Source organism: Prionailurus viverrinus, chromosome E1, assembly GCF_022837055.1.
Source record: "Prionailurus viverrinus isolate Anna chromosome E1, UM_Priviv_1.0, whole genome shotgun sequence".
In the NCBI taxonomy this organism is placed as follows: domain Eukaryota; kingdom Metazoa; phylum Chordata; class Mammalia; order Carnivora; family Felidae; genus Prionailurus; species Prionailurus viverrinus.
The window spans coordinates 49,685,815-49,698,042 of record NC_062574.1 but is presented as its reverse complement, the minus strand read 5'-3'; the positions used below and the strand labels follow the sequence as shown (position 1 = coordinate 49,698,042).

Here is a 12,228-nt window from a genome sequence, read left to right as displayed (position 1 = left end):
TGTGTTTAATGATGGGTCACGGTCTGCCGTGAAACCGGGAGGAAGTGCTTCCTGGGGCTGGTGAGTGGGGGATGAGTTTTCTTGGAGTGGTCTGTGACTGTCAGCAAAGGAAGTGAGTGACTGATGTGCCCCGCTGGGGGCCCCAGGGCGGAGGGTCACCACCAGCCGCCCATGGCTCGGCCCCGAGGGCCTCTCCCGGTCCGGAAGCTTCGCCCGCTGCCCTGGTTGTTTCCAGAGGGCCTGCCGCTCCCGCTGCAACGTGGACAGTGGGTCCGTGTCAAAAGTGCCGCCTGGAAAGTAGGTCCTCCTCTGTCTTCTTTGCTCAGGTGGGACCCACCGGGAAACTCCACGGCCCTCATGGGTCTCTCCCTCGCATCAGGCACAGCACCCACCCTGGAGCCCTAGGGCTGTGGTTCGAGGGCGACAGGAGGTCTCCCTGAGTCCCTGCACGTCCACGATTTCAGCAGGAGACATCCGATCCTTTGCGTCTCACGGACACACAGACCCTGGGGAAGCACAATTGTAGTGAAGTGGGACCACCTAAACGTGCGTCTAGGGTTTCGAACAAGGGATGGGGCTTCGAGGAAAGAAGGGCTCCACCGTGTTTGCAACACATCTGAGGGAACACCAGGTTGGATGAGGTTAAACAGACCTCCTAGCAGCAGGACTTCTCAGGGCCTTTGTTTCTTTGGTAATATTTACAGAAGGCCCGCGGTGGCCCAGGCACAGTGCCCGGTGCAGTGCTCATCCAGAGGGCTGGGCACTGGGAACTTTCTGGATGGATGGATTTGATGGCTCTGGGCGCCTCACATGAGTTCATTCCCCGGCAGTCAGCGATGTAAACACCTGTTCATGGGCTTGTTGGTCACTTGTATGTCTTTCTTGGAGAAAAGTCTACCTTTGTCCATTTCTTTTTAAGTGTTTTGTTTAAATTTTTTTATTCATTTATTCATTTTTGAGAGATAGAGTTCAAGTGGGGGAGGAGCAGAGACAGAGGGAGACACAGAATCCGAAGCAGGCTCCAGGCTCTGAGCGGTCAGCATGGAGCCCAACATGGGGCTCGAACCCACGAACTGTGAGATCATGACCTGAGCCGAAATCAAGAGCCACACGCTTAACCGACTGAGCCACCCAGGTGCCCCTTAAGCTTTTTATTTTGAAGTTTATTTATTTTGAGAGCGAGAGAGAGTGTGTGTAGTTCAAGGGGGAGGGGGAGAGAGAGAGAGAGAGGGAGGAAGAGAGTGAGAGTGTGGAGCCTGCTTGGGATTCATTCTCTATCAGCTCAGAGCTCGATGTGAGGCTCGAACCCTTAAACCATGAGATCATGACTTGAGCTGAAATCAAGAGCCACACGCTCAACTGACTGAGCCACCCAGGTGCCCCCTTTATCCATTTCTAATTATGTTGTTTGCATTTTTATTATTGTGTTACGAGTTCTATATGTATTCTGAATACAAGTCCCTTATCAGATGGAAGATGTGAAAATACTTTCTCCCATTCTGTGGGTTTTTCTCTCTTTGTAGTGTCCTTTGAAGCACAGAAAGCTTTCATTTTGATGATGCCCCATTTATCCATTGTTTTCTTTGATCTCATGCTTTCGGTGTCCCACGTAAGAAACCATCGCTTCCTGCAGGGTTGTGGAGATCAACTCCTCTGCTTTATTCTAAGGTTGTGACTCTTACATTTAGGTCTTTGATCCATTGTTAGTCAATTTTTGTAGGTGGTGTGAGGTAGGGGTCTGACTCCTTTCCTGTGCGTGTGGGCTGGACTCATTCCAGTGCCGTTTGTTGGAAAGGTTACTGCCTCCCCTGCTGGACTCTCCTGGCATCCCTAACACCAACTGCCCATAAAAGACTTCTAGGGTCTCCGTTCTGTTGCATGCATCTGGATGTCCGCCGGATGCTCTCAGTCTTGATTACTGTAGCTCTTGTAGGCAGTGTTGAGCTTGGGAAGTCCAAGTCCTCCAACTTTGTTCTTTTTTCTTTTTCTTTTTTGTTTATTTTTGAGAGAGAGAGAGTGAACAGGGGAGGGGCAGAGAGAGAGGGAGACACAGAATCCAAAGCAGGCTCCAGGCTCTGAGCTGTCAGCGCAGAGCCTGATGTGGGGCTCAAACCCACAAACCGTGAGATCATGACCTGAGCCAGAGTCAGTCACTTAACTGACTGAGCCACCCAGGCGCCCCAACTTTGTTCTTTTTCAAGATTGTCTTGGTTCTTCTTGGCCCCTCACATTTCCCTGGCATAGGGTGAACCAGTTTTCCCATTTATGCAAGAAAGGTAGCTGGGATTTGGATAGGAATTGGGTTGAATCTAGATCAATTATAGATCAATTTGAGAATTGTCATCTTAACAAGACTATCTTCTGAACCATCAACACAGGATGCCTTTCATCCACCTAAGTCTTTTTAATTTCTCTCAGTGATGTTTTCTTGTCTGTTTTCAGCATATACGTCTTGCACTTCCTTATAAAATCTAATCCTAAGTATTTCATTCTTTCTGATGCTCTTGGAAATGAAATTGTAAGCAGAATTGATGTTATTGTCAATGGAAATCGTTTTTTGAACTTGATTATCGGGTTGTAGTGAATAGTATAGTGGGATGTCAGGATGCATGTTGTGATGTCTATGCGCCTCCAGAGGGAAAACAAAAAGATGTATAATAACCAAAGTAATGAGAGGGGGGACAAAATAATAAAAATTATTTAATCCAGGGGCTCCTGGGTGGCTCAGTTGGCTGAGCATCCGACTTCGACTCAGGTCATGATCTCGCAGTTTGTGAGTTTGAGCCCCACGACAGGCTCTGTGCTGGGAGCCTGGAGCCTGTTTCGGATTCTGTGTCTCCCTCGCTCCCTGCCCCTCCCCCACTCATACTGTCTCTCTTTGTCTCTCAAAAAATGAATAAATGTTAGAAAAAAAATTAAAAAAGAATCCAGAAGGTGGCAAGACAGGAGAAGAAAGGCATTCTGGAAGAGGTGGGATAAATACCAAGCACTAAGTAAGACAATAAACCTAAATCCCAATATAGTAGGGGTTACAGGAACTGGAAATAGCCCGAATGCTCCAGTTCAAAGGCAGAGATGGCTCAACTGAGTTTAAAAAATATTACAGTCCTCGAGCCTCCCCACGGTGGTGGGCGATGGAGGTTTGGCCATTTGCTCCACCACTGCTGGTCCCTCAGGTCCCCAGGAAGAAAGTCCTAGAAGTCCCAGCTGCTGAGGAGACCTGCAGAAGTTCCGTGGCAGTTGGAGCCCCTCAAGGGAAGGGAGCCATTTCCTTTCTGGTCCAGGAAAGCGCCGCTGGCCGGTTCACCCTGCCTCCGCCTGGCACAAGCATTTGCTCAGCTGGTGAGCCTTTAATTGTGTGACGGGTGCTCGGACCCCCAAGCTCTGTCCTCGCTGGGTCTGGGCAGGACGTGCAGGTTGCCCACCGCCGCCTCCCTCCCTGCCTTCCCGGGGCCCTCACTCCAGCTGCTCCAGACTGTTCTCTGCCCTGCCTCAGCCCCTAGTCCTGGCTTCTTCCAGTCCTTCCAGTCCCAGGGCCCCTGGAAAGCTGGAGCCGCACGGGTCCTAGGTGGTAATAAAACCACAGTGCTCCCCCTGCTCACCTCCTCCCCCCCTCCCCCAGCACTCCAGTGAACCCTGCCCCTGCAGGAAGATCCACGGGGTCGTCTCCTGGATGGGGGTGTGAGCAGCTTCTGAGGGGTCTATGAGGAATCTGTAGTTTGACCCCTTCATGAGCCTGTGGTGGGGGGTGGGGGGCGGCACGGGAAGGCCAAAGAGCTGGGCAAAAGTTGGGGTACACTATGGCCACAGTCGGGGGGGAGTGGAGACCACAATGGACTTGACGCTTCTCCGCACATGGGCTCCACCCCTGCCTCCTTCTGAGCTCCGCCCGTGCACTTGGGGTGTGAGGTCTTCCCCGGGACCCTTCAACCTGACCCTTCTCTGGTCTCATCTGCCCCCCACCGCCACCCCCATCGGACCACCTGGCTCCGATCATCTTCTGCCCTCCCTTCTCACCGGCACCCGTCTCTACCTTTCCCAGCTCTTAGCTCCCTGGTCTCAATTCACACAAGTGCACCCCACTGGTGTGTGGTCCTAGCCCCTGGAGACAGCCCCCCCCCGGCAGTGCAGGGTCCCCCCCACCCCGCCCCCAGTCCCTCCATCCCCCCAGCCCATGCACCGCTGAAGAGTGTACGTTCACAAGGAAACTTCCCTCCCTGCCTGGTCAGAACAGAGGTTTCCAGTGGCTCCAGAGACGGGGGGACGCCAGGTGTCCCGGCAAACAGAGCTGCGTCGGCGTCTCTGCGCGCCAGAGGGACGACCGCGGTCTAAGGAAGCGTCACGATGACCATCACCCCGGACGTCAGGTTAGAGTATTTAGAGGGAGTCGCCGCCCTCATTCTGAAGTTCAAGCCCGACAAGTGGAGCAAGATGGTGGGAGCCGAGGAGAACCTGGCCTTGTTCACCGAGTTCTTTGAGAAGCCGGACGTGCTGGTTCTGGTTCTGACGCTCAGTCCGGCCGGCATGATCATACCCTGCCTGGGCTTCCCCGCCTCCCTCAAGTCCAAAGGCGTTTACTTCATCAAGAAGAAACCGGGGAACGTCAAGAAGGATACCTACAAAGACCAGCTCATCTACGGGGACATAAGCCCCACCCCTGTGGAGCACCTGATCGCTGTTGTGGAGGAGGTGGGTGCCCCGGGTGGGTCAGGGGCCAGAGGAAGGATCTCTGGTAGTGGGTGGTCTAGAGCCCTGCCACTCATGGGGTGGCCACAGGCCACCAGCATCAGCCTCCCTGGGACCCCATTAGAAATGCAGGAGCCCTGATGCTGAGGCAGACCTGTGTCCTTTTTTTTTTTTTTTTAATGTTTATTTTTGAGAGAGAGAGACAAGCAGGGGAGGGGCACTGAGGGAGGGAGACGCACAATCTGAAGCAGGCTCCAGGCTCCGAGCCATCAGCACAGAGCCCGACGCAGGGTGTGAACTCATGAACTGTGAGATCGTGACCTGAGCCGGAGTCAGACGCTCAACCGACCGGGCCCCGACAGACCTGCATTCTGACCAGACCGAGAGCCCCTGGCCCGGCACCACGTTAGGACCTCTGGACAGCCACACCAGCCAGAGTCCGAGTGACATAGCTTTCTGGCCATCGCTCTCCTCACGTGTGAGATGAGGACTCGTGGGACCCAAGTGCCAACTCAGGGCTCAGGCCAGCGTCCTTCCATCTGGAGGAGGAGCCTGGCGGGCCCGGAGCTGACAGGCGTCCGCGTCAGTCTGCTCCGGCTGCCACGACAGGGTACCACGGGCCTGGGGGCTGGAAGTCCGAGATCCAGGTGTGGGAGGGGTTCCTTCTGGAGCCTCCCTCCTGGTCCAGTAGATGCCGTCTCCTCCCCATGTCCTCACCTGGCCATCCCTCCGTGTCTGTCAGCGTCCAGACCTCTCACAAGGACGCCAGTCGCGTTGGATTTGGGCCTCCCACCCGTGTGACCTCATTCTAACTCGATCACCTCTTGAAAGGCCCGTCTCCAAAGACAGCCACACCCCAGGGTGCCAGGGTTGGGGCTTTCACGTGAGCCGGGGGGGGGACCCAGCTCTCCCCTCGCGGAGCTGGCTTTGCCGGCGGGCGGCCGTCCTGGGCCCGCGCCCCTCTGCTGTCCCCCTGGCATCGATTCGGGGTCCCCACTCCTCCTGGGCGCCACCGGGTCGGAGGACACACGTGGGCACACGTCCGGGGCCCTTGCCTTCCAGGTGCTCTGCTCTCTGTTAAACCAAAGCGAAAACTTGAGCGGATGGCCCCGGGTGGTCTCGGAGGACATTGTCAGGCAGGTCCACAAGCTGAAGAACGAGATGTTCGTGATGGGGGGCAAGATCAGAGGGACGACGCTGCTGCCCGTCCCGGAGCACCTGGGGAGTCTGGACGGCACTCTGGAGTCCGTGGAGAGGTAGGCGGCTCGGCCCAGGCCACCGGCCGGGTGCGGGAGTAGGCGACCGGTGGCCCGGCAGGGTTGCAGCACAGGAGGACGGGGTGCCGGGAGACGGCGCTGAGTCCGAGGTCAAAGGCAGGAGGGCAGCGCGGCGGGGGTGGGGGGGAGGGGGGGACTGGAGCCCCTCCCCCACCACGCACGTGTGTGCGTCCAGGCGGCCCGCGGTGCGTATAGGGTGTCACACAGGATATCCAGATCTGGGACGTGGGCACCGAGGGGCGTGGGAGGGGTTTGGGGCAGGCGGAGACCACGCGTGTAGGTAGAGGCTGTGTCGTCCTAGAGGCCCCGGGAGGCACGAGATGTCCCCCCGCACCTGCCCGACTACCACGTTCAGCTGGCTAGTGTGTGAGGCTCTCGGAGCCGCTGTGGGGTGACGGCGTGCTCCATCTACTCGTGTCGGAGGGTGACCGCTCTTGGGGGGCTCATTGTGCAGGCAGGTCCTCCACACAACCCCCGACACATGCCTTGTGCGGCCCCGATCAGGATGGCACGAGGAGCCCACCTTGGACGTGGCCTCATCCTTGTTCAATCTGGGCCTCTCTGAGCTGGGAGGTCCTCCTCCCCCCCATCCTCCTGCACCCTCCTCCCCCCCATCCTCCTGCACCCTCCTCCCCCCCATCCTCCTGCACCCTCCTCCCCCCATCCTCCTGCACCCTCCTCCCCCCATCCTCCTGCACCCTCCTCCCCCCATCCTCCTGCACCCTCCTCCCCCCATCCTCCTGCACCCTCCTCCCCCCATCCTCCTGCACCCTCCTCCCCCCATCCTCCTGCACCCTCCTCCCCCATCCTCCTGCACCCTCCTCCCCCCATCCTCCTGCACCCTCCTCCCCCCATCCTCCTGCACCCTCCTCCCCCCATCCTCCTGCACCCTCCTCCCCCCATCCTCCTGCACCCTCCTCCCCCCATCCTCCTGCACCCTCCTCCCCCCATCCTCCTGCACCCTCCTCCCCCCATCCTCCTGCACCCTCCTCCCCCCATCCTCCTGCACCCTCCTCCCCCCATCCTCCTGCACCCTCCTCCCCCCATCCTCCTGCACCCTCCTCCCCCCATCCTCCTGCACCCTCCTCCCCCCATCCTCCTGCACCCTCCTCCCCCCATCCTCCTGCACCCTCCTCCCCCCATCCTCCTGCACCCTCCTCCCCCCATCCTCCTGCACCCTCCTCCCCCCATCCTCCTGCACCCTCCTCCCCCCATCCTCCTGCACCCTCCTCCCCCATCCTCCTGCACCCTCCTCCCCCATCCTCCTGCACCCTCCTCCCCCCATCCTCCTGCACCCTCCTCCCCCCATCCTCCTGCACCCTCCTCCCCCCATCCTCCTGCACCCTCCTCCCCCATCCTCCTGCACCCTCCTCCCCCCATCCTCCTGCACCCTCCTCCCCCCATCCTCCCCCCATCCTCCCCCCATCCTCCCCCCATCCTCCCCCCATCCTCCCCCCATCCTCCTGCACCCTCCTCCCCCCATCCTCCCCCCATCCTCCTGCACCCTCCTCCCCCGTCCTCCTCCCCCGTCCTCCTCCCCCGTCCTCCTCCCCCGTCCTCCTCCCCCGTCCTCCTCCCCCCACCGTCCTCCTCCCCCGTCCTCCTCCCCCCACCGTCCTCCTCCCCCGTCCTCCTCCCCCCACCGTCCTCCTCCCCCCACCGTCCTCCTCCCCCCACCGTCCTCCTCCCCCCACCGTCCTCCTCCCCCGTCCTCCTCCTCCCCCGTCCTCCTCCTCCCCCGTCCTCCTCCCCCCACCGTCCTCTTCCCCCCACCGTCCTCCTCCCCCGTCCTCCTCCCCCCACCGTCCTCCTCCCCCCACCGTCCTCCTCCCCCCACCGTCCTCCTCCCCCCACCGTCCTCCTCCCCCGTCCTCCTCCCCCGTCCTCCTCCCCCGTCCTCCTCCTCCCCCGTCCTCCTCCCCCGTCCTCCTCCTCCCCCGTCCTCCTCCTCCCCCGTCCTCCTCCTCCCCCGTCCTCCTCCCCCGTCCTCCTCCTCCCCCGTCCTCCTCCTCCCCCGTCCTCCCCCCCCGCCGTCCTCCCCCCCCGCCGTCCTCCCCCCCCGCCGTCCTCCCCCCCCGCCGTCCTCCCCCCCCCGCCGTCCTCCTCCCCCCGCCGTCCTCCTCCCCCCGCCGTCCTCCCCCTCCCTCCTCCTGCATCATCCTCCTCCTGCATCACCCTCCTCCTGCATCACCCTCCTCCTGCATCACCCTCCTCCTGCATCACCCTCCTCCTGCATCACCCTCCTCCTGCATCACCCTCCTCCTGCATCACCCTCCTCCTCCTCCACCTTCCTCCTCCTCCACCCTCCTCCTCCTCCACCCTCCTCCTCCTCCACCCTCCTCCTCCTCCTCAACCCTCCTCCTCCTCAACCCTCCTCCTCCTCAACCCTCCTCCTCCTCAACCCTCCTCCTCCACCCTCCTCCTCCTCCTCCTCCACCCTCCTCCTCCACCCTCCTCCTCCACCCTCCTCTTCCTCCTCCTCTTCCTCCTCCTCCACCCTCCTCCTCCACCCTCCTCCTCCACCCTCCTCCTCCACCCTCCTCCTCCACCCTCCTCCTCCTCCACCCTCCTCCTCCTCCACCCTCCTCCTCCTCCACCCTCCTCCACCCTCCTCCTCCACCCTCCTCCTCCTCCCTCCTCCTCCTCCTCCACCCTCCTCCTCCTCCTCCTCCACCACCCTCTGGGACGTGAGGCAAGATGCCTGGGGCCTGTTGTCTGAGGGCCGCTGGCGGGGGCGGGTGGGAGGGGGGCACGATTCCTGCCCAGAAGGGGCAGAGCTGGTAAAACCCGGCACCTGTGGCTGTGAGAGCCTCTTCCCCCACCTTCTGCTCTGCAGGATCCCCCCATCCCTGGACAACTCGCTGCTGCACGCCATCGAAACCGTCATCATCGACTGGTCCCACCAGATCCGGGACGTGCTGAGCCAAGACTCGGCCCAGGCCCTGCTGGACGGACAGCACCCCCTGCCCCGCGTCGAGTTTGAGTTCTGGGATGCCCGGCTGATGAACCTCAAGTGCATCCATGAGCAGGTGACCGGGCCTGAGCTGCTCGGCAGCCACCGTCTAGCCAGGCGGACTCGTCACCAACGCGGCCCTTCCGTGCGGACCCCCAGGATCCCCGAGGCCCCACGTGCAGCCCTCCGCTCCAGCGGCCGCAGGGTCTAGGGTCTTTGAGTCAGGGTCCTTTGAGCCTCTCTCGAAAGGCTCCTTGTGTTCTCTCTCAGCTGAACAGGCCCAAAGTGAACAAAATAGTCGAGATCCTGGAAAAAGCCAGAAGCTGCTACTGGCCGGCCCTGCAAAGCGTGTACATGAACGTCACCGAAGGTGAGCCCAGGGAGCGGTCGGTGCCTTCGGCGAGGGGCTGGGGCGCCTCCCCTCCAGCAGCTTCCTTTGGGGAAGGGTGGTGGGTCTCGAGGAGCAGGTGTCGATGAACAGAGAGCCCTTGCTCTCGTCCCGTGTAGGGCTGAAGGAGGCCAATGACATTGTTCTGTATCTGAAGCCTCTGCGGATCCTTCTGGAAGAGATGGAGCAGACCGACTTCACGGTGGTGTGTCAGCCGGACAGAGGCCGCTCTGAGGGGCTGGTCTCGTGTCTTAGGGGGAGGGGTTCCCCCACGCCACGGGGCTTCTTGGCCGGGAAGGGCTGCACGGTCCTGGGGAGCGCCTCTTCCTTCCGCTCTGGGGTCCCCTTCCTGGAGGCACACCCGCCCGTCTCCCCCCCGCCAGCTCCCCACCGTCATCGCCAAGGTGCTGTTCACGACCGGCTTCATCTGGGCCACCTCCGAGCACGACGACACGCCCTCCCGGATCATCATCATCCTGCAGGAGTTCTGCAACCTGATCATCGAGATGGTAACCTTGCCCCTCCCTGTCTCTCCGTGTCCCCGATGCTGGCGTTCCCGGGCGGTTACACGCACGCAAAGTGGCTGGCACCGGGGTCTACGGGCCCCGGGCTGAGCTTGGGCCCTCTTGGTGGCCACCCAAGAGTCCTCCCAAGACCTGGCCAGTGCCAGCCCAAGCTGCCCCCCACACCTGGAGAGAGGAGGACAGCAAGGGGACCGAGTCCCAGCGCCCCAAGACTCGGCCGGGACTGAGGGGTTTTATGCACCTGCCCCGAGATCCTTCCGGATTCCCTTCCTTCCCTGCTTGTCACCAGCCTGCCTCAGCCAGCCACCAGCCTTTGAGTCTGGGCCACCTGCGGGTGGTGCTTGCGGGCCTGGACCCTGCAGGCGGGGGCAGGGCTGTATTTCTGGGTCCCTGGAGGCCCCTGGTCCCGGGGGACCGGAATCTGTGCAGCAGCCCATACACTGTGGGGCTGCAGGGCCGGGCGAGGCAGGCAGCCGGCCGACCGGTTGGGGCAGGGACATAAGGGACGGTTGACGTGTCCCAAGGGGTAGGCCGAGGACCCCGTGCCGGGCTGTTCGTAGCCCGCTGAGCGGCCTGTGGGCAGTGCGCCCGGATGTCCCCCCCGGAGAGCTCAGTCACGACTTGGGAACACCTTCTCTTCGGCCCAGACGCGCAATTTCCTGAGCCCAGAAATGGTGCTGAAGGGCTTGCAGGGCGAAACAGAGGAGGTTCTGAGCGGCATCTCTCTGTCCGTGGGCGTCCTGAAGGAGCTCTATCACACCTACGACTTCTGCTGTGCGAACATGAGGCTTTTCTTTAAGGTACGGCCTGACGTCAGAGCCGGGTCGGGGGGCAACTCCGCGCGAGCTCCACCTGCACCCGTGGGAGTGTCTGGGCCAAGCACGGCCTCCCTTCTCTCTCCCCCCTTGAAGGACAAGGAGCCGGTGCCTTGGGAGTTCCCTTCGTCCCTGGCGTTTTCCAGAATGAATGCCTTCTTTCGTCGCATCCAGACCATTGAGGTACAGGTGACGCTTGGTTCAGGCTGCCCTTAACCTTGGCAGAGCTGCGCCTCCCGTCCTTACCCCGCCACCATCACACAGCCCCCAGCAAGGGGGATGAGAGTCCCGCCCGAGCATCCGCGTCGTGGGGAAACCGAGTCACGGGCCGGCCTCCTCCGCGCCCGGAGCTGTCGGCCAAGAACAAAAGTGGCCCGTTGTGGCTGCTTCTCCACACCCCACACCTTCTGTCCAGGAGCAGGCTGATGACAAATTAAGCAGGCACAGCCAGGGAGCCGGGAGGCCGTGGGAGAGGACTAGCGGGGCTAGGCTGGGGCAGGTGTGGACGGACGCAGGACCCCGCACGAGCACTGTCGGATACGTGGAGTGACCGAGCAAATGAACGTTTTTAAAGTTTTTGTTTTTGTTTTTGTTTTTTTAGTTTTGAGAGAGAGAGAGCAGGGGAGGGGCAGAGAGAGAGGGAGACCCCCGCCAGAGGCCAGAATAGTTGCAAAAGCCTCCAGGAGGAGACAGGGCCTCACCTCAGAGGCGGTAGGATTTACATGCAGGCCTCTGTCCTGGCATCCTGGGCGTGAGGGCATCCTTTCAGACCCCCGTCAGGGACGGGCTCGAAGTTGGGGACGGGCTTCCAGGAAGCAGAGGATTTGAAGCTGAGTCAGGACAGCAGAAACTACATGGTGCCTTTCCAACCGCCTCCCCCCACAGCTGAGGAAATGGGGGCCCCAGTAAAGCGTGATCTTTTTTAATTTTTTTTTCAACGTTTATTTATTTTTGGGACAGAGAGAGACAGAGCATGAACGGGGGAGGGGCAGAGAGAGAGGGAGACACAGAATCGGAAACAGGCTCCAGGCTCTGAGCCATCAGCCCAGAGCCCGACGCGGGGCTCGAACTCCCGGACCGCGAGATCGTGACCTGGCTGAAGTCGGACGCTCAACCGACTGCGCCACCCAGGCGCCCCGAGTAAAGCGTGATCTATGTAGAGGTGCCTTTCGGGCGGTGTGGGGTCCGGACCAGAAGAGCCCAACCTCCTCACGGCTTGAAGGTGACTCTCAGAGTGTTCCAGAAAGCACTTTACAGAACAGAAATGAACAGAGGGCCCCCCACTGCCCTGAGGCCCCCAGGGTTCTTGCTCCCTGGCTCCTTCCTGCTGGATAAGTGGCTCATCCGTTGCGTTTAGTTACGGAGATTACTGGGTGGGTTTTTTTTTTCCCCCTTCCCCCAGGATCTTTATAAAACAGCCATCGAGTTTCTGAAGTTGGAGAAAATTGAGCTCGGGGGAGTGAGAGGGAACATCCTTGGAAGCATGGTCACCCAGATTTACGATGAGGTCTTTGAGCTGGTGAAGGTCTTTGCCGAGTGCAAATATGACCCCTTGGACCCCGGAGATTCGGTAAGTCGGGGGCCT

General features: G+C 60.5%; 1 protein-coding gene across 2 annotated transcripts in view; it reads left to right on the top strand.

Annotated features, from left to right (window-relative positions):
- The first annotated feature begins 249 nt into the window (after positions 1 to 249).
- The window catches only part of DNAH17 (dynein axonemal heavy chain 17), a 104,777-nt gene continuing 92,798 nt past the window's right edge, over positions 250 to 12,228 (top strand). Inside the window, exons 1-11 of one of the 2 annotated variants that reach the window (XM_047833654.1) lie at positions 250 to 297; positions 3,177 to 3,342; positions 4,230 to 4,689; positions 5,749 to 5,942; positions 8,800 to 8,992; positions 9,187 to 9,286; positions 9,424 to 9,509; positions 9,688 to 9,813; positions 10,476 to 10,628; positions 10,740 to 10,826; positions 12,046 to 12,213. In XM_047833654.1, the coding sequence (XP_047689610.1) occupies positions 4,345 to 4,689; positions 5,749 to 5,942; positions 8,800 to 8,992; positions 9,187 to 9,286; positions 9,424 to 9,509; positions 9,688 to 9,813; positions 10,476 to 10,628; positions 10,740 to 10,826; positions 12,046 to 12,213 (1,452 nt within the window). In that variant the 5' untranslated portion in view covers positions 250 to 297; positions 3,177 to 3,342; positions 4,230 to 4,344. Of the gene's footprint in view, positions 298 to 3,121; positions 3,343 to 4,229; positions 4,690 to 5,748; positions 5,943 to 8,799; positions 8,993 to 9,186; positions 9,287 to 9,423; positions 9,510 to 9,687; positions 9,814 to 10,475; positions 10,629 to 10,739; positions 10,827 to 12,045; positions 12,214 to 12,228 lie in introns of those variants that run through there. The other variant, XM_047833655.1, reaches the window with a different exon arrangement.